General features: G+C 43.3%; 1 protein-coding gene and 1 long non-coding RNA gene across 3 annotated transcripts in view; one reads left to right on the plus strand and one right to left on the minus strand.

Annotated features, from left to right (window-relative positions):
* arap2 (ArfGAP with RhoGAP domain, ankyrin repeat and PH domain 2) overlaps positions 1–21,769 on the minus strand; it is a 175,820-nt gene that overhangs the window by 122,742 nt on the left and 31,309 nt on the right. For both annotated transcript variants that reach the window (XM_024806350.2, XM_076881779.1), the window contains exon 8: positions 7,957–8,150. In XM_024806350.2, the coding sequence (XP_024662118.2) occupies positions 7,957–8,150 (194 nt within the window). The remainder of the gene's footprint in view (positions 1–7,956; positions 8,151–21,769) is intronic.
* Positions 233–1,541, plus strand: LOC143417081 (uncharacterized). Its single transcript, XR_013097306.1, has 5 exons — positions 233–555; positions 725–869; positions 966–1,009; positions 1,152–1,181; positions 1,495–1,541. It is a non-coding gene; the product is annotated as an uncharacterized LOC143417081 (long non-coding RNA).

Below are 21,769 nucleotides of genomic sequence, written 5' to 3' on the forward strand. Positions count from 1 at the left end.
TTCCCCCCCCCTCCCCCCCTTTTTTTTTTGAAATATAACCGACGTTTGAGGCGCGAAAGGCCGATATACAGACGGGAAGACGGGAAGACACAAGCGGATAATGTTCGCGTTAATTAAGTGGTCGGAAGATGGAAAGTTCTCAATTCTGCCGACTGAACACATTCGGGATTTTGATGAGGAGGAATACTTAAACGGTTTGGAGGAAAAGGACATTTATTTGGTGGAGTGGCGACAAGGCGCCAAGGAGCCAAAAGGCGGGTGGCCGGTCTATGAAGCCTCCATCATTAAGCTAGCAGGTGCCTTTTCTCCAGTATAATATTACTTTATTGTCGCTTATTTGTTAATCAAAATATGTAACTTAATTATATTATGATGTACTTTAGCCTTTTTTATTATTATTCTGCCTCCTCAGAATGGGAAAAAACTTTGCAAACAAAGCTTAAGGAAATCGAAGAACAACTACCCAAGCCAGAGGTGCTTAAGAGAAAAAGTAAACCTTCTATGAAACTCCTTGAGGCCACAGAGGTCACAGACGAACCGGCAGCTAAGAAAAAGGTGAGTGTTCGCCGCGTACACACACAGACATATATACTAATATATATATATATACCTGTTTTGTGTATATATATATATGTATGTGTAACCCCCCCCCCCAACATTTTGAGATCATTCCTTCATACAGAAGGTGGCTTTTAAAGAGAGAGTTTTTTGTTTCATTTCTTAGGCATACCCAACAGACCAACAAAACGATCTAAAGTTATGGAATGAAAAGAAACTTGAACATCTACAGCGTGTCATTAATCAGTTGAGAGAAGAGAACTCGAATCTAAAAAGAGAGAACGATAGGCTGAAAAATGAAATACTTGAAAGTAAGTACTGTACTATTGCATGTTTTATGTGTGTGTTTACACTTGTCATATACAATAACTATCAAAACCTATTCACATTTAATTTCACTTTCACAGAAATCCCACCTCTCCTTCAGGCTACACAGCATTTAATTACCAAGGTTAGAAACAAAGCACAGTTATCCTTCATTAATAATCACTAATTACAATGTTCCACATTTCCTTGCCTTTTTAATCATTTTGAGGCCTTTTGGAGTTTTTTTGGGGTTGTTTAGCAGTAATGTTTGTGCCTATTTATTTTAGCCCATGAAAATGAATGCAGATCTTCCTGACGTAAGTAAAATCTAATTAATTTTTTGTCATTACCATTAATTTTGTTGCTTTGTTGTTTTTGTGCAGTTTGCAATCATATAAACCTAACAAGCATCAGTCAGCAGTGTGCCTAACCTAAACAGATTCTTGCTTTATTCACATATGTAGTTATATGTACTTGTACATTGTACCTAGGGTTGCGACGACTTGGCACCGCCCCATTGTTGTGACAGCCCTGATTGTACTTGTACACTGCATCGGAACAGGGAACAGTCTGCCACATTAATGTATTTTTAAATGACTTGTTTCTAATACATCAGTTTTTCTCTTACAGATGTCAAAGTCTCAACCTGATGCTGCCCTCCCTCATCCTCCTAAAGTAAGTATTAGTTGTTGTGGTTTTTTACGCAGTGTCTGTGTCACGTGATATTATGTCACATGCTAAGCATAACTATTGAAAAAATAACTGTTTTATAACAGATTTTCCCAAACACTAGCTATGTTTGTTGTCATTCAGACCAGTACTACTGGTTAGACATTGCTTAATAAGGATTGTGTTTTTTTAGCTGCCATCACCAGTGTGTGAATGGGTTGATGACTGAATGTGTAAAGCGCTTTGGGGTCCTTAGGGACTAGCGCTATACAAATACAGGCCATTTACCATATAATTGATATTCCCGATTAATTTCTCATCTCTGATTGAATGCCTTTGTTTGTTTGCCTTTTTTTGACCATAACAAGACATTTTTGCAGGATATATATGGTGAATTTATATGCATAGATACAGTCGTAGTGCTTGACACATGCACAGAGCAGTAGATGGACTAGTAGGGAAATAATTACAATCATGATGTTGATTGCTGATGTCAGTATATATATTTTAGAGGAATGTTTTGTTTTTCACCCAAAATGAACTATATTCTTCAGAAGAGATTTTTTACCCCACTGGATTCTTATATATTGTTGTTTTTTTTGCTTGTTTGTTTGTTTGTTTTTTCTCCAGAACATGTATGCTGTACCTATTTACTTGAATTGTATAGATATACATGACTTACAAGGTTTAGATTGTTGTGCAACATTGTCACATTCTGATATTTATTCAGTGGTTTTATGGCAGTCAATGTTATGTGTATTTTTTTTAATCTTTAAATATTCTCCTTTATAGGTGCCCAACTCTTCATGCAAAGCGTCTGGGGATTCTAAAGTAAGTATTTTTGATTCTGCTTTGTTCCACCGCGAAATGTCAATCTTTCTTATTAAAGTGTAAATAATATACATATTGGTCCCTTATATATATATATATATATATATATATATATATATATATATATATATATATATACACACAAACACACACACACACACACACACACACATATATATAAATACAGAGACAATATAAATAAAATATACGAAGGGGATAAATAGAATAAATAGGAATAAAAATAAAAATACAAGTGAATTGCACATTTCAAGTATTGAGTCTATTGCACTGTTGACTATTTACAAAAGTATTGCACAAAAGGTATTGCACAGTGAGGTGAAGAGGCACTACAGCTTAGTTGTTCCCCCCTCCTTTGTCCTCCTGTTTCCCCTCCCTCTCCCCTCCAGGGAGGAGTTAAACAGTCTGATGGCGTGTGGGACAAAGGAGTTTTTAAGTCTGTTAGTTCTTGTCTTTGGGAGAAGCAACCTGTCACTGAACAGACTCTTCTGGTTGTTAATGGCCGTGTGCAGAGGATGTCTGGCATTGTCCATAATGTCCATCAGTATGTATAAGGCTTAAATAATTCCTCAAGCAGATACTGTATCTCTGCTTGAGATTGGAGTCTACAAATTTTTTTAAAGGAAAGTCTGTGTTACAAACTGGGATCAAAAAGTTTGCAAGACACCAGAATGTACCAGGCAGGTTTGCTTAATAAAAGATACTATGGAGTTTTCAGAGCTCCACTCAAAGGGACCAAAAATAAAGATATCTTGACTGACCATTCCTTTTTAAAATCCGTCTCTCAAATGTAATACTGAATCAGTAGTTCTCATTTGAAGATTTCAAATGTTCACCAGAAATGCTGCTACTATATCCATTCATCAACCCTCCAGAGGATTTCAACACTGCCAACAACTACACCCTTTGCATCGAGTAGTGATTTAAAAACAGCAAAAAGCAAGAATGCACCAGATTGTAAAAAATTCAATTGATCACTCGGCAATTATGAAGTAATGCAGAAAGCTGGAGGTAAAGCCGCAGCATTTTAAAAGACTACTTCAGCATTGTATATGTGCGCTGGGATCCAGCCGGCACCTCAGGGTGAATCTGAATTGTAGTTTTAGCTGTAGTTTTGTATTTTGAGTATTCTGACTGTAAATAGTTACTCCATCAAAACATCACAAAAGTACAGCCTGAAACCTCTGGGTGTATTTAGACAAGTACTTTTATGACTGCTTTAGTCACGTTGTGGAGGTAAGCATCAACGACACAGAGCTCTCAGTTCTCACTCCTTCTTTATTCGTCTCCAACATCAACTGCGCATATCGCGCCACAATACACAAGAACACACTTCCTATACACTGAGTGTGAGTGGAGCCCTCTACTGGTCCACCACACATGCCCCCCCCAACACCCAGCAGAACTAGTCCAGGACCCGGGGCTTAAGCAAACGGCCGGAACGGCTGAACTGGGGGGGTGGGGAATTGACAGAGGGCAACCCAGCCCGGGAGCGAGGCTGGCACTGGCGGTCAGAAAAAGCTGCAGACGACTCGGACTCCGTTGATTTTGGGTCGCTCCTGGGGGGAAAAACAGAATCCATCAGCCCGGTGGCAGGTGGGCGGCCGCGGCGAGGGGCCTGGGCCGGGACCACCTGATCCTCCTGCATAACATGTGCAGGCTTAAGTCTGCCAACAGAGACAACCTCCTGCCGACCGCCAAAGTCCAAAATGAAATGTTTGTTGCCTGGTTTAAGAACCCTGTATGGCGGACGCAGCGGAGTCCTATGGGCATTGTGCCTGACGAAAACGAAACGAGCAGAGTCCAACGAACTCGGAACAAAAGTGTCAAGCAGGCAGTGGTGCACAGGACCTTGGGGGGCGAAAAGGCAACAAAGAGGTATCGAAACATGGGGGAGGGCTCTCAGGTAAGAATTCCCCGGGGACCTGGAGAGGCTGGCCGAGGACCAGTTCAGCCGGGGAAACCCCGAGGTCTTCTTTAACCGCGCTACGCAATCCCAGCAAAACCAACGGAAGACGGTCGACCCATTCGCCACTTGTTAAGGAAGCCCGGAGCGCGGCCTTAAGTGACCGGTGAAACCTTTCGCACATCCCATTAGCTTGCGGGTGGTATGCTGTGGTGCGGTGGACCTTGACTCCCAGGCCGTCAGCCATAGCAGACCGAAGTTCAGAAACAAACTGGGGGCCCCTGTCTGAGGTAATGTCAGTAGGAGGCCCGAAACGTGAAACCCACGTTGACAAAAATGCCCTGGCCACCGTCACCGCTGTCGTGGACGCCAGGGGTACCGCCTCCAGCCACCTGGTCGTGCGGTCCACCACAGTCAAAAGGTGCGTGAAACCCTGTGACTGCAGCAAGGGACCAACCAGGTCCACATGAACGTGATCGAAACGCCTACCCGGGACACGGAAAGGTTCGAGGGGTGCCTGTGTGTGCCGGTGGATTTTCGAGCAATGGCATTGCAGACAGCAACGCGCTCTGTCGTCAAAACGCTGATGGTAGAAACAGATGCTCTGTACACGGTGCCGGCGTGTAGCAATCCCTGCCATCAGCAAGGAGGCGTGGAAGGTGCCGCCGGCGAGTCCGTAGCCAGGGCGTGAACGTCGAAAGTGCGGCTAGCCAGGAAAATGCAATCCGCTTCTTCAGCCAGGGAGCGATAATCCTTCGCAGGCAGAAGTGGGGAGTTTGCGAGGACAGCTCTCACGGCAGCCGGTAGTTGGCGGAGGAAGAGGTGGGCGAAGAGGAAACCACCGTCATCCGGCCCGATCAACGATAGCATGTTCTCCATGAGCTCGAGCGCAGTACCGCCACCCAAGCCTGACAGGTTGAGGTGCTTTTCGGCTCGTCCAGTGTCGGAGAGGGCATAGCGCCGAAAAAGCAGCTCTTTGAGGGCGGCATATTTCCCTTGGGCGGGTGGGTCCCGGAGGAGCGCCATCGCGCGACGGGTGGCCAGCGGGTCGAGCAAGGCCACTACATGGTGATACTTCGTGTCATCAGCCGAGATGCTGCGAAGGGCGAACTGAGCCTCCACGTGTACAAACCATGACGGGGGGTCATGGAGCCAAAAGTCCGGCAGTTTCAGCGCCACAGCGAACGTAGCTGCAACAGGAGGCGGAGGTCCCGCAGCCGCTGATGCATCCATAACGTTATCTGCGGCTCGTTGCATGCTCGAGTCAGGGGTCACCAATGTGGAGGTAAGCATCAACGACACAGAGTTCTCAGTTCTCACTCCTTTATTCGTCTCCAACATCAACTGCGCATATCGTGCCACAATACACAGGAACACACTTCCTATACACTGGGTGTGAGTGGAGCCCTCTAGTGGTCTACCACAACGTCTTCAATTAGTGCATTTTTATCTGGGAGTAAAACAGGCTAAAAATAAAACATAAATGCGCAAAAAGTAAAAACATTAAAAAGTGTTTTCTAGAAAATACATTAATTAAAAAAGCACATTTTAATCTTCCATACAAGCCATCTCTCTCTCTCTGCTTCTAATGTATTCACTCATTAAAGAACAAACAGGTTGGGTGCTAATTCTCTCAGCATCTGAGATTCAGTAATGATGAGTGTAAACAGATGAAAACTGCTACAGTTTAAGGGGTCACGTCAACAATATGCTAACAGTACAAGTCTCATCGCCACTGGAACAAACAGTGGTAGGTATTTTTGTCCTGCCACTGTTTGGACCATAACAAACTTATCTCAGTGTATCACCTTTGAATAGGGCCAACTTCTCTTATTCTCTGCTTAGCTCTCCTCCTTCCCCGTCTTGCGGTTCTGCATTAAACACTCGCATAAATATGCGATCGGATGAGGTGCTGCAGTTGGGAGAATCCTTGCATGTTAATAACACTGAAACAATAACACTGTGACACCTGTCTGCTCCTGACAGCTTGCATTCAATCGGATGAAACTGCAGTTGCACGGAGACAAGTGTGGGCTTCGACTCGCGTCCGCAAATTAACAGAACGCTGACAGCCATCAATAGCAGACATATGGACAGATGGTCAGAAGTGTAAGAATTTCAGCGGGCGATACACTTGTCTGTCTGCAACTCTCTCTCTCTTTCCTTCTTTATAAATCCGCCTTTGTCTCACTCTTCAAATGTTTTCCAAACGCTGTATGCGAAAATGTCATCCAAAACAATTAATGAGCAAAAACAATAAGCAGAACATACTTTGAAGAGAAAACAATCGAAAGAATCATAGTGCACATGCTAGCTCCAATCTGTCTGTATGGCTAAAAATATGTAGATGTACTTATCCTCCAAAATGCCGTGAACCTGCCACGCGTGCCTGTTATGTGAGAATTTTAATTAGACTTAGACAAACAAATAAACCCCGACACATGCACTCAATAACATACTAATCATATGAATGCCAATGAAAATATCTGAATGAGTGTTTAGTTATCGCCTCAAAGGTCCCCACACTCAATAAACCTGCAAATTTAAAGCAATCACTAACATCCACTGAGGCACTATGTGGATGTTAAAGATAACATACAAACACTAGATTTTTCCTTCTGCTAATTATTTAACACAATTTATTTATGTAACACTTTAAAAACAACACATGGCCAACCAAAGTGTTGTGCAGCAGAAATATAAAAAGTACAATGAGAACAATAAATACAATAAATAAAGTTACCCACTGAGCGAGTTTTTAACCTGGATTTAAAGAGCACCACTGAATAGGGCTGGGCCATATTATACCGTTCACGGTAATACCGGTATAATGTTAGGCAACGATAGGAAAATGAAATATCGCGATAGAATATGAGTAAAACGCGCATGCGCAGTGCCTTTGTTTTCATACGCACATGGCCGATTGTTGAGTGAAACAAATGAACCAGAATTGGTTTGTAAAAATGGTGCAACTTCAGTGATGTGGAACTGGTTTGGTGCTTGTCCGTCAGATACACAACAAAGCACGTTTTTTGGCAGAACATGCAAGCGGCCATCGTTATTGTCGTATTTGTCGGACTAAGATGCTCTTAAATCTGAGAGTAATCTGGGTCCTAAACTCTGTATGCTTCAGGTCAAACAACACTGCAGCATCACTTAGAGTTAAAAACTGTCTAAATTCTTTCATCTTTAATAAAACGATCAGCATTGCTGCTTTACCAGGTGTAACTATAAAGTTTAACTTCCAGGCATCCATGAAAACAAAAGTTATAACACCTCTGCTGGACATTTAAAAGAACACAGGCTTAAGACATTTCAGCATCTGCTTCTATTTTCAATTTTCAGCTACATGCACAACACGTCAACTTTAACTTCCCTACATTCTTCGTCTTGTATCATTTCTTCTTCAGCCCGTTGTGGCTGTGATCGAGCTTTGGGTCAACGTGGCTATAAGCAGTCTTTCCAGAGAGCCCAATGCATCTCAGTGTACCCTAAAGCAATTTCAAGCAAATATATTTACTTTATGCACATTACACATTCAAGAGCATTTCCACATCTGCCACCACTGCTTCAGATAGGCTCTCATCTTCCCCTTTTAAAAACAAAAAACCCAAAAAACAGGAAGCTGTCATTCTGTAGAGAGGAAGTCCCGACGGTGTTGGAAGTACCTGTTCTGTTTTGCAGAGCCTGACTTTACTCCCCGCCAGGGACACCAGCACTCTGCCTTTGTAACCGCGGAGCTCCAGCAAGCCTCGCTTGTTTGTGGAGGAGACGTGAGGGAGGGTGCCGGAGCGCTTCTGGGAGCCACAGGCGGGGGGGCGCGTGGCCGTCTGAAGAGTTTCCATCCACTCCTGGCGCTCCCCTGTGGACACGTGCATGAGTGAGAGACAGATACGAGAGAAAAAGGGAGGCAGATGGTGCATGTGGATACAAGTGTGAGCGTGTAAAGGAGTGAATACAAGAGGGAAGGAAATCAAGAAAAGCCAGGGAGAGAACCAGACAAAAAGAGATCAGGGCATCCTAAAGTCTTTGAATCATAGTGTTAACTCATCATTTTTGCATTTGTTCTGTGAGCTACATTGGCTCCTAAACCTCCGCTGCATACTGATACAGAAAACTCCAGCCTGAAAGGAAAAGTAATTGAAACACAGGATGAGCTACAATTGGTGAAAATTAACTCAGCCGCTGGAAGGAGAAAAAAACCCCACTATCCTGCAAAGCTGAAAAGTGCTAGCAGTGGAGATACAGATGGCTGCTTCTCAGAGATTTGCAAGCCTCAAGCAAAATGTGGCGGGGATAATTTCAGTCAAGACAACACCTAATTAAAATATACGATAAAAAGAGAAGAAAAAAAGGTACAGGTTTTAACGAGAAGCAGCCACACTTCTCTGAATACTCTAATTTGTCTCAAGTTTGGAAGAAAACAAAGAAAGTCACAAAGAGGAGTGACTATATTTCACAGAGCAGCTTATCTTGGCTTTAAGAGTATCGCTTCTTCTGAAATTCTTATTTTGGGGTTCAAATTGTTCGTCGATGTCCAAATCCTTATCTACTGCCGCTCAGGCGTTTCAAACGCTCCGTTTCATGAAATGTGATAACCACTTTAAGTTATTAATATCTTCAAAAAAACAAAAAAAGCTGCCATGTCATTGCATCAAAGAGAGACTTAAGAGGTTGTTACTTCCACATGCTGACCACTTTTAATGAACAGCAGCTACTGCTACGTTAAGATGATGAACGACTTTGTTGAGGAGAGCTCTGGATGAACAAATGCCAAACATAAATGAACACAAGCAAACGGGCCAAAAGTCCTCCACAAGCAAGTGAGACAGTGATAAAGTCATGCAGAAAACTAGTATTTCCAGTAAATTCATGTCATTGCTACTAAAAGTGGGGCGCACTTTTTCACAGGATTGCAGGATATAGGAGTCCTATAGCAGCAGATAAACACATTAATCAGTCAATTTCTTATATTTCTTGCTGTTTGGGGATTTGATAAAACCACAAAAGAAGACATTGCTGATTGTCTCGCAGCACAACGCAAACAAAGGAATCTAAAGCTTTACAGGCCTTAGACTCTTCGGGTAGCTATCATTAGACAATTGCTGCTGGAAAGACGGGTTTAGCAAACAGTCAATTGTCCCATCAATGGCACATCTAACGCAGTTTGGAGTCTTCAAGCAGTGTCCTTGAGCGGGACAGGACTTACTGTAAATCCCCCTGGATTACTGTGCAGATAAATGGCTCAAACGTAGTGTGCTCCATCATGTTCCGCACAGGGTTTACATTCAAAAGATGTATTCGAAAGGCCTCTCAGAAATCTTCCTCTGCAACTTTTCAAGCAAACATAAAAGCAGACATGAAGCACACGCTGTAAAGCCCATCCCTCCACCGCCCAAGACACGGTGCTATCAAAGCCCGCAAAGTGGAAACACAAGAAATACCAAAGGACTGTAAACACACACAAAGACTCGCATCACAGGTCCAAAGCAGAACCCACAGCGGTAGCTGTTCTACACAAGCCGGAATAAGAAATGCATTTAAAAAACTCTATAAGCTGATATGAACACTATGCAAGCAGCAATGCTGTCCTCTAAAAAAGAATTTATAAGTTACTGTATGTTTTTGAAATATAAATATCCTCCAAGTGAAAATGTGCAAAGCATCAACTCATCATACGAAAAGCAAAAAAGCAAAAAGCAGCACTGACAGCATGACAGTTTATCGGAATATAATATGATTAAATGATGCTCTCAGAATAACCACAAACATTTGTGTGTGGTCACAAAGGGGGCGTCACACCGCCCCTTTCAGGAAATGTATTTTTGGATACCTCACGCATGGGTTTAATGTGCTTTGCTCAAATGTTCAGGATGAAGAAACACCTTCGCTTGGTGTAACATCTTCTCGGCTTGCTTTTTTTCATCCGTTACATTTCTTTGCTAAGAACAGGAAGGAAACTGCACGAATCGTGATATGAAAGTTATTGCAACTGGAAATGCAGACTAATGAAAATGCTTGAAAGAGGTTAACAAACTGCTGTAGCATGCCAATGAACGAATTTTATTGATTTCCTTGATGGGAAAATTCATCTTTTTCCCTTTTTTGCCACATCTCGTTTTTTAAAAAGTAGAATAGCCTGGAGCTAGCGGGGACTCAGTGTCTCCCTCGAAGAATGTCAAAGTGAACAGAGATCCAAAGAAGAACAGCGTGTGCTGAACCAGTGAAGGAGAGGAGGCTCACTGACATCTCACTGTTTGGATGACTAAAATTCATCTAAACATACAATTTTTTAAAAATAATTCAAAAAACATAAGCTGCCATATATCCCATACATAAAGTGTAATATTTCAAGCCTTTTTATTGTTTATTTTTGATGATTTATGCCTAAAAACGTATGAAAATCAGAAATCCTGTATCTCAAATTATTAGAGTTTGAGTAAATTAAATATTGTGAATGTCTCAGTCTAATTCAGCACTCGCAACCAATCATAATCACAGAAAAGACTGCTGATTTGGACAGCATTTGTCCAAATGACACGTATCAACACCCTTCACACCAAGGGTAAGCTATGGGGGGGTCACTGCTGAAGAGGCTGGCTGTTCACAGAGAGCTGTACTGAACCATAGTAATTACAAGTTAACTTGAAGCGAAACATGGGGTGAGAAAAGCTGCAAAAGCAGCAGGGATGACTATAGCCTCGAGAGGACCGCCGAATAAAGTTGATTCGAGAACTCGGAAGAGATTTATGCCGAGTGGACTGAGGCTGGAGTCAGTGCATCAAGAGCCTCCATGAGGGAAATCTTCAGGAAAACGACTGTAACTGTTACAAGTGAGGTGCTGTGTCATCTGCTGGTGTTGGTGGCATTTGGTCAACTGTGTCAGTCAGCGCAGCAAGCGTATACCAGGAGGTTTTAGAGCCAGCCATGCTTTCATCTGCTGAAGAACTTTATGGAGATCCTGATTTCCTTTTCCAGCAGGACTTGGCACCTGCCCAGAGAGCTTGTGCTCAAATGGCCAGCCAAGTCACATGACCCTAACCTTACAGAGGTTATATGAGGTTCAGGTTCAGGTTGGTACTTGACAGTACCTCACAGAAAAGCTGTGAGGTACTGTCAAGCAGAACATAAGAAACACCAGAACCAAAAACATAGATGAGCTGAAGGACACTATCACAACAACCTGGATGGTATAACTCAAGTTGGACTTGAAACATCGTTTTTTTTTTTGATTGATTGATTGATTGATTGATTTAACATTTAGAGATACTGGATTTTCACAAATAGTACATACAACAACCAAAAAAAGTGATTTGCAACCATGTTAATAGAGCCTGACACATTTATTACCTGATGTATCGTATCGGCCAATAGTAGCTATTTAGTTTCAAAACTGCACACTGGAGGATACTCTGCAACTTCTCAGTTAGAAACACACAACAATCGATTGATGTAAACGAGTACATAAACACACAAAAAATATACAGAGAAATCCCCCCCACCCCAAAAAAACAGATCTTTTGATTTTTATATCAAAAGATCGATATCAGAGTTTAACACCGATATCAGATTTTTGATATCGGTGTTAAAAAGGACAGGCTCTACAAGATACAAAAGAACAGTTAAGTAAAAGTGATACAAAAGATTGATACAAAAAGGAAGGCACTGATAACTTGAGATTTACACACAAAGGACAAAAAGTGAGATACAGTGGTCCCTCGTTTATCGCAGGACTTGCGTTCCAAAAATAACCCGCGACAGGCATGAACATGTTCACACTTTTCTCTCTTGTTTAAACGCTCTCAAAGTTCAAGCCTTCTAGAAAAATAAGTCTTATATAGAATGAAACCAGACACACCTGCGGTTGCCTTTGAGGGTGCAAAACGTTTCGTGGACATTGTTGTCTTTGTTGGGGAGAAAACTTACAAACACACAGTGCAGCACTTCAGAGTCACACTGCTAGAGATCGAAGATTTATGTAAATTTGACAAGCTGAACGCACTCTGCACTGTACAGGAGACACGGCACGAGATTGATTGACAATGGTCTACAGCCAATTAGGATGTAGAACACTATGCGCTGTAAAAAAAACAAAAAAAAACAAAAAAAAAACCATGGAAAAGTGCACAAAAAAATCAGCGAAACAGCGAGGCCACGAAAGTTGAACCGCGTTATGGCGAGGGACCACTGTAAACCTTTTGCTAAAAGTATGGGCAAGCAGGAAGTTTGTTGGCTAAAACAGTGTTCGGCTCATCTATAGTTTACTTGGGTCACTATTGACAGTTGGTAAATGGAGTAGTAACTGATAGCAGATGCATTCTTGAGACATTTTTGCCAACCATGACTGATAAATGGTACAGTGAAAGTAGTCCAGTTTAAAGAAAGAGTTCAACTGTACACTTTTGAACATGAGGCACAGTGAAGATGAAGGGGTTCTTGAATCCATCTGACAGGGCTGTGGGTGTATGTCAGATGAAAAAGGTCGGTAACCACTGACACACACCATAGAGTGAGGCGTATGTGATGGAAAGACTGACACTAAAAATATTCTTCAAAACACGGAAGCTGGTCAGCGAACCACAAAGCCCACATACTTCCTTTTTCTGTTCAATCTAATTTGCTCAAACGAGCTCCAAGTTCATCTTAATCGTCAGAGCAAAATGTTTTTGGTACCCTCTCTTGTCACCAGATAAATCATTGTGGAGCATCGCCTTGCTCCGGAAATTTTAAAACGGACCGTTTTACACTCACGCCCATGCTCACATGACACAGTGCGCGCTCCTGTTCACGGCGTCTTGCTATTCCAGTCATCTCCAGGTGGCAGGATGGCAGAAAAGAAGACTGCCTACATTTATGTCAGCAGTGCCGGTTTCTGAGTAAAAATCTAATTCACTCAAAGGAGACATCCTTAACATATAGTATATAATTTTAACAAAGTTCCTAAAGGCAACCATCAACACAACATTACATGAAAGCCGCTAAAACTACAGCTTGCCCACCCTCGCCCACCCACGCCCCAAGACGTCAGCGTGTACAAAAGAAAATTAGCCACCAAGGCCCAAACAGTGCATCAATTGCAATTTGTCTTGCTTATTTGTAGCATAAATAAACTAAAGAACCAATTTAAAAGCATAAAAACAGGCCTAATGACCTAATAACCCCAAAATATTCAAAACACAGTCGTTACAGATTTATTACGTGGGTGCAAATTAATTTAATATATCCAGAATTTTAATGATCACAGAAATTAGTTCGTATTTATAAAAACAACAAGGTGATTCTTCAAGGTCTTTTTTTTTAAGGCAGACTACACCTCCATTTTTCTCCTTTCTGCTTTGACAGACTCAAATTTGAACTTGAGCTGCGTCACCCCCCAGAGTGACCTATCGGCGTGTCCTCCACACACACAGGAAGGGACCCGTCAATCATTTTTTTGGTCACCGTCAACCTGTCACCGTCATAAATTGACCTTAATCATCTTCTCGACTGTGACCTTCTGACCCTCCTGCAGCCTTTGTGGACGTGTCTCTCCTTGAATTTGCATGCAAACATACCCTCTCAGGTCTCTGGGCGTCCTCATCGTCGACAACCTTAACCGCCCCCCACTCGAGCACCAAAATACTGTATCTGCTGCCCGGTACCAATCCCAGCTCAGCCCCACCCTCAGACTCTTATGAATTCACAAGGAGCTGGTATCAATAATAAAAGGCCTGCTCAATTATTGACCGCCCTTTACATCACTTGGCTTTACGGTTCCCTTCCCATCTTGCTTTCTGACTTCCATTACCTGTCCTGCTCTCACTTATTTGCCTGTTCATTTATTCAGATGGGGGGGGGGGGGGGGGGGGGGGGGGCTCCTTCCTCCTTCCCTCCACTTTCCGCTGGCCTCCTCGCCCAAGCTGTCAATCTGAGCGCAGGAGGGATGGTAGCAGAGGAGGAAGGTGAAAGTAACGGTGGCGTGCCTGTACGCCTTGCACGTTAGGATTTGTGTATGTTAATATTTGCCTCGCACAAGAACCTCGCAATGATTTTTTGCTCAGTGCACAAACACGGCATCACCTCTGCATGCACAGAACAACTGCCAGCCACTAAAAATCCAGCGGCCAAAACTAGTGCTTATTAAGGGATATATGCAAGGCCATCTATTTGAAAGAATATTCGACTTTTCATGGAGAGAGACGAGGGGAGAGGCAGATAATCCTCAGCGAAAGTGGATGAGATGAGAGCTAGGTCCACTCAGCGCTCAACAGAGATCTTAGAAGCCGCCCACGCGGTCTCCATCAGCAGGGATACAAAACAAAAGGGGAGGAAAACAAATAATAAAAGATACACAAAGCTGAGGGACTGTGGCCATTTTCTGTTTCTCTCCTTTTAATCATCTCAGTGCCCAAACTCACCAACACTGAACGAAACATTTCTATTATTATTTAGTGTTTAATCTACACATTTGCCACAAATTACGTCTTACACTCACATTCATCCTCAGTAAAAACTGTTTATGTTCATCAGAATCAAATTTCTGGCAAACGTATCCAAACTGTGGATTTTGTACATTCTGAATTATGTGACATTCAGTTCAAACTGATTTAAGTGACTTTGAATGTGGAGTGGTTGTTCGGTCCGAGTATTTCAGAAAGCAATGATCTGCTGGGATTTTCCCCACACAGCCATCTCTAGAGTTCACAGAGATTAGTCTGGACAAGAGAAAACTTCCAGTGGACAGCAGTTCTATCCATGAAAATGTCTTGCTGATGTTATTAATCTCTGGCTCTCTTCCACAGCATGTCTTTATCCTGTCTTCCTTCTCTCATCCCAACCGGTCCGCAGATGGCCCCGCCCCTCCCTGAGCCTGGTTCTGCCGGAGGTTTCTTCCTGTTAAAAGGGAGTTTTTCCTCCCCACTGTTGCCAAAGTGCTTCCTCATAGGGGGTCTACCTACCCAGGTTAGGAGGGAACTGAGGAGGATTAATGGCAAGAAGGCAGCGGGTCCAGATGGCATCAGCTCGAGGGTCGTCAGGTCCTGCGCGGACCAACTGTGTGGGGTGATGGAGCACCTCTTCAACCTGAGCCTGAGGTTGGGAAGAGTCCCACAGCTCTGGAAAACCTCCTGTGTTGTACCAGTGCCAAAGACTTCACGCCCCAAGGACCTCAACAGCTACAGGCCGGTGGCTCTGACATCCCACCTGATGAAGACCCTGGAGCGGTTGGTCCTGGCTCAGCTTCGGCGCCTAACAAGCTCATCACTGGACCCACTTCAGTTTGCCTACCAGCCTGGCATTGGAGCGGATGATGCCGTCATTCACCTCCTACATCGTTCCCTCGCTCACCTGGAGATCGCTGGAAGCACTGTGAGAATCATGTTCTTTGATTTCTCCAGTGCCTTCAACACCATTCTTCCCTCGGTTCTGAAGGACAAGCTGGAGAACTCTGGAGTGGACCATCACCTCACTACCTGGATTTTGGACTACCTCACCGACCGACCACAGTATGTGAGGACTCAGGGCTGTGTGTCGGACAGGGTCGTCTGCAGTACGGGGGCCCCACAGGGAACGGTTCTGGCTCCGTTCCTCTTCACCATCTACACTGCAGACTACAATTCTACAATTCCACCCAGTGCTTCCTGCAGAAGTTCTCTGATGACTCTGCAATAGTCGGCCTCATCACTGATGGGGACGACAAGGAGTACAGAGGACTGACTCAAGACTTTGTGGACTGGTGCCAGCTGAACTACCTCCAGATCAACGCCAGTAAAACCAAGGAGCTGGTGGTAGACTTCCGCAGGCACAAGCATTCTCCACTGCAACCACTGAACATCCAAGGTATGGACATTGAGGCTGTGGACAGCTACAGGTACCTTGGTGTTCATCTGAACAATAGACTGGACTGGACTCATAACTCAGACGCCCTCTACAGGAAAGGGCAGAGCAGGCTGTACCTGCTGCGGAGACTCAGGTCGTTTGGGGTGGAGGGCCCACTCCTGAAGACCTTCTATGACTCTGTGGTGGCTTCTGCTATCTTTTATGGTGTGGTCTGCTGGGGCGGCAGCATCTCTGATGGGGACAGGAAGAGACTGAACAGGGTGATCCGAAGGGCCAGCTCTGTTCTAGGATGCCCTCTGGACCCAGTGGAGGTGGTGAGTGACAGGAGAACGGCGGCTAAGCTGTCATCCCTGATGGACAACATCTCCCACCCCATGCAGCAGACTGTGACAGCACTGAGCAGCTCCTTCAGTGGGAGACTGCGGCACCCACGGTGTGGGACGGAGAGATTTCGCAGGTCTTTCCTCCCCACTGCTGTCAGACTCCATAATAAAGACTTTAACTGATCAAGCACACACATCCATACATATGCAATAATACTAAGTGCAATAATCTTTTCTGGCATCGTTGTATTTTTACTCAGTTGTATATAGCATTCGTATTCTATTTTTATCTTATTGTATATTTTTATTCTATTTTATTCTACTGTATATAGTATATTATTTTATTCTATTCTGTACAGCTGTGTACTGTATTTATTCTTATTGTATTCTAATTTTTGCGTCATAACTTTTGCACTGTCCACTTCCTGCTGTGACAAAACAAATTTCCCACGTGTGGGACTAATAAAGGTTATCTTATCTTATCTTATCTTATCTTACCTTACAATATAAAGTGTCTTGAGGCAACTATTGTTGTGACTTGGCGTTATATAAATAAAACTGAATTGAATTGAATGTCAGAGGTCAGAGGAGAACGATCAGACTGCTTCAAACTACAGCTGAGGTATGCAGAAGAGCATCTCTGAACTGGGTACCACTCTTGTCAGCTAAAAACAAGAAGCTGAGGCTAAAATCCCACAGGTTCCCCAAAATCGCGCTGATGACTCTTAACTTTTGCTGCAACACTCAGAATGTCGGTTAAGTATCAAAATGTCAAGCTGCTGTTGGTGTAATGGTGTAGAAGGCATTTTCTTGGCACACTTTGGGCCCCATTATACCAACTAAGCATCACTTAAACACCACAGCCCACCTGAGTATTGTTGTTGACAGTGTCCTTTATGACCATAAAGACTGAAACAATGTTTTTTAAAACGTATACAGCACATACAATCAAGATCTGACAGACTGTCAGCCCCCACACACTTTCATGTCAGAAGGCCCAAGTTACAGACTACCGGTAATGTGTTTATGTATTTTACACTCTGTGATCTGTAGCTAATTTTATGCATGGACTTTTATAGCTGTACGGGGGTGAATTTTCATACATCTCAAAATGTAGCGAGGCTTAAACTTATCACTTTGAGGTGACATCTCTGCTAGGTGTTACATCAGATAACTTGAGTGCCTTAACTCAAAGTCCCTGCAGTAACTGTGGCCTTTATAACTTTGAAAACATTTTTAAGGCAGTTATTTCACAAACGGAACGGCTTGCTATGTGGTTTACTGCGACAACAGATCTTCTAAGAAGTCTATTCTTTTATTTTATTCTGTGACAAAACTATTAGCCTTATAATATTCATGGGTTAACACAAAGGCATCTGTGTCTCTGCGAAGATCCCATACGGTTTATAGGCGGGCCTTCTGGCTTTCAATAAAGGAAAGACGTCCAGCTAAAGAGAGTGTACGCTGGACTAGCATTCACCTGATTTAGCTAAGAGGAAAAAGCACTCCAAAACCCAACCACTGTAGCAGTGAAGTATGAAATAATGTGAAGTGAAACATGTACAAACATGTACAAAGCTTAAGTCTCACTGCAGGTCCTTCTGAGTTTATAATTCTGCCATCATTTTGTCTCTGGGCTGCTCCCAACCACTCCTCTGCTCTTCCTTACTCATTCTCTACACCTCTCTAAACGTCTTTCCTGTCATCTCGAGCAGAACCAACATGTGTTACGAGCAGGCTTGTGGAAAGGCAATTGCCAAAGCATCAGAATACAAATCATCAACCTTTTTTTTTTTTTTTAAACACAATAAATCTCATCTCCTGTCTTGTAGCGCATTTGTCTGCAACCCCTCCGCACATCTCCAACATTCCCCCTTTCTGTCCTGTCTGTTTTCCATCATTCCTCGCCGCATCTCTTCCTGCCGCACTTTCTTCTCCCCCACCGCTGCCACCGCTCTGTGCATCACTTCTTCCCTCCCTCCTTTTTTCTCCCCCTGCCTGCCTTCCTTCCTCCTTCCATCTTTCCTCTCTCAAGCTGACAGTACCTAAGGGAAGGGGCCACCTGCGGACCAAGTGGGGAATCAGCCGACAGCTGTGTGCACACTCTCTCCGGTGGCCTTCAATTATTCACTCACTTCTCACTCCTCCTTTTCCCTCTCTCCATCTTCACTCTGCCCTTTTCATCGCTCCCTGCCGTCTCCGCCTTTACTTCTCTGTTCCTTTTTTTTTTTAAAAATATCGAGATTGCATGTCTGCTTCTTGCACTATCCACTCCTGCCACTTCCTCGCCTAATCCCTTTCTTCCCCTTGTTGCTCTTCCTCCCTCTTCTTCTATGCCTTTTGGATGCCTTTAACCACTCTCGCACACTCCTCCGACCATCACTCCATCATTTTCTCCCCGCTCTCGCCCCCCACCTGTATCAGCAGCTCCTTAACTCCACTTCACTAACCAACTCCTTCTCTTTCCCTCTGTCTGCTCGTGTCTCCTTCTTTTTCATGTGTTTCCCCAAAGATTGATGACTCTCCGCCACAAGGCGAGTGGGCCTGTTTAAAGATGCATGAGGTGATGAGGCCAAGTTTTATCCTCCTTTCTCCCTCTCTCTCATTTCTCCTCACAGACTCGTCTCTTGATGGCAGGAGCCACCTTCGCGAGAGCCATCCGACTGTTCCCAAGCGGTCAGAGGCCACCTCCAAATCAGACAGCCCTCTCCCCTTCCCAGCTCTTGTCAAGACGACTGAGTGTGACGTATGACGATCAGACAGCGTGATAAATGATGCCATCGAGGACCCGCGACTCATAAACGGAACAAACAAAAGAAAAGAAAAAAGGCTGGCAGTCATCGATATGATGATCCGCTGAATCAACAGAGAGGGGAGGGGTTGTCGTACACCCTTGGTCCTCAGAGTGGGGGGAAAAGATGAAAAAAGTTTTTGAAGGGCAAGTTGTTTTTTTGTTTTTTTTTTATGAGCTAGAGGTGAAGCAAAAACAAAAGAATCCTGAATGAAAAGACTGGATGCAAATCTTTGCTCGGTGGAAGCCACAAAGCAGCCAGAACTATTCATATCTCGTATATGCATAGTGTAAAATCTCCTGTTTGAGCTTCCATACATTTCGCTTTAGCTCTCAAACGTTTGTGCATCTGTGCACAATATAACTGAAATCCTTTGTTACCAAAATGGGATGATGTAACATAACTGATGGGCCACAACCTCAAAGAGTAACGAAGAAGCTCTCCCTAAGACGAGACGCTAAGAAGCTCTCCAGCTAGCTAGCTAGCCGGTACACACTTTAAGCTTTTAGTCTTTTGTGGCGTGTTTTGTGGCTAATTTCGCTAAGGTCAACTGACTGAGGAACAGAGAGTGAAGTTATCGGCAGTTCAATGTTATTGGTCAATATTTGCCAATCTCTCGGTATCTGCCTTTATAACAGCCCATAGATGTAATCTTAAAAAGTTACTTCCACCATGAGCCTAGATGTTTCATAATTTGTCCACCACAACTGGCAACAACTGTTTGAAAGGCCACAAACACAACAAGCAGCTGATCAGATACATATATACAACCATTTTTGCTGTATTTAACTTATCAAATATTCTGGTAACACAGTAGAGCAGCAGTTAGCATTGAAGCCTCACAGCAAGCAAGTCCTGGGTTCGAATCTACCATCTACCCAGGGAGTTTGCATATTTTTCCCACATTTGTTTGGTTCTGTGAAGGTGATAATGAAACACTAATACTTCACTTTATTTTTGCTCAGCTTTGCTGAAAATGCACCCATACATCAAACAAAAAACAGTACTGGCCAAAATCAGCCTTCTTGTCTGTTCCTGTCCGCATCCTTAATGACTTTTCTCCATGGCAGTAGCTGATGGTTACCTCTTTTTGTTACATCAGGTCTGCACTGGCTAATATTCAAAGGTTATTCTTCAAAATGAACATTTCTTTGTTTCCTCTGGTACATTTTGGAGAATGAGGATAAACCTAAATAAAATGAAGAAACACAAACCAGCATCATCAAGTTTTGCAATTTTGCGTCTAAATCAAGCTACATTTGCATCCCTACACAATCTTTTTCTCTTTAGCTGCTGAACGGGAAAACCGCACACTGCAAGACAAAAAAAAAAATTAGCTGAAAGAGGCTAAAACGCTTAGTTGAGACAGTAAAACATTTTACAAAAGTGTTTGGTGCTAATTAATTCCATACAAGCACTGATTAGTACGGCTTTGAGTGCTGAGACTTCACAAGTGACGCTCTTCTCGACAAGAATGGTGTCAAGTACAAACACTTTGGGAACCATCGAAAGGTTTTAGCTTTTCAAAAGTCCTCCCAACCTGTCGTATTTTCTAAAGGAATGACCTTCTTCGCTTATTATCTGCACGTACGCCTCACAATGATTTGTATGCATTTTGGTTAAAGAGCAAATAACGGGAGATGTTCATTTCTGTCCCATTAAGTCCCTTTATCGTCTTCAGCTGACATTTTACATGGATCCACACGAATGCTGGGTGTTTTTACAATTTCTGCTCAGACTTAAAATGAAATGCTTCTTTACATAAATAATTATCCATTAAACGTTTCAATACGGGTTTCCATTAATGAATAACTGTATGTAGTACTTGTTATTCCTATGCCTTGGTCACCATTAAACTGACAGAATACCAGAGTAAAAGTTAGATTTTGTGCAAGGCCTGATGCTTAATGTCTGCTCCAGTATTATGCTGCCATTAAAAGACCAGTAGGGCTCTTCAAGAGCAATAAGGTGATCCTCAGTAATGACTATTAGCAAGTCAAATATTGAGGTTTCTATTCTTGGCTCAGATGTCAGCGTGTCACAAACCCGCGCTGAGGTCTCGGTGACCCAGTCGATTAAGATCTTTCAGCTCTACCTGCTCTCACGTATTTACACTGTACCACTCAATGCCATAACCACGCAGAGCTTGATTTCTGCAATCTAACTTATTCCCATGAATCAAAGGGCAGCCAGCATCTGACCCCAGAAACAGACCCTCATTTAGTGAATGAGCTGTCTGACCTGCGCTGCCTAATAGACTGCCATCAAGCAGGCGGGAGGTGAGGAGCAGAAAGTGTCTCCTTCCCCTCTCATTAAGGCCGACACAGACAAAGCTTCCACCTCAAAGACGATAAGCGGAGACAACTCGTGCGGCGTTTTGTGTGTGACAGTAAGATGAAGAGTAGAGGGAGGAAAGATGTTATTTAAGCAGAATTCCTGCAATACTGACCTCTTTAATAACCACATGCACACTCATCGGTAGATCATAATTTTCATTTATTCAGCTGGACAGAAAATAACACTTTTTCAAGCGTAATGGTAGCTCAACC

Source organism: Maylandia zebra, linkage group LG3 (assembly GCF_041146795.1).
Source record: "Maylandia zebra isolate NMK-2024a linkage group LG3, Mzebra_GT3a, whole genome shotgun sequence".
Classification (NCBI taxonomy): domain Eukaryota; kingdom Metazoa; phylum Chordata; class Actinopteri; order Cichliformes; family Cichlidae; genus Maylandia; species Maylandia zebra.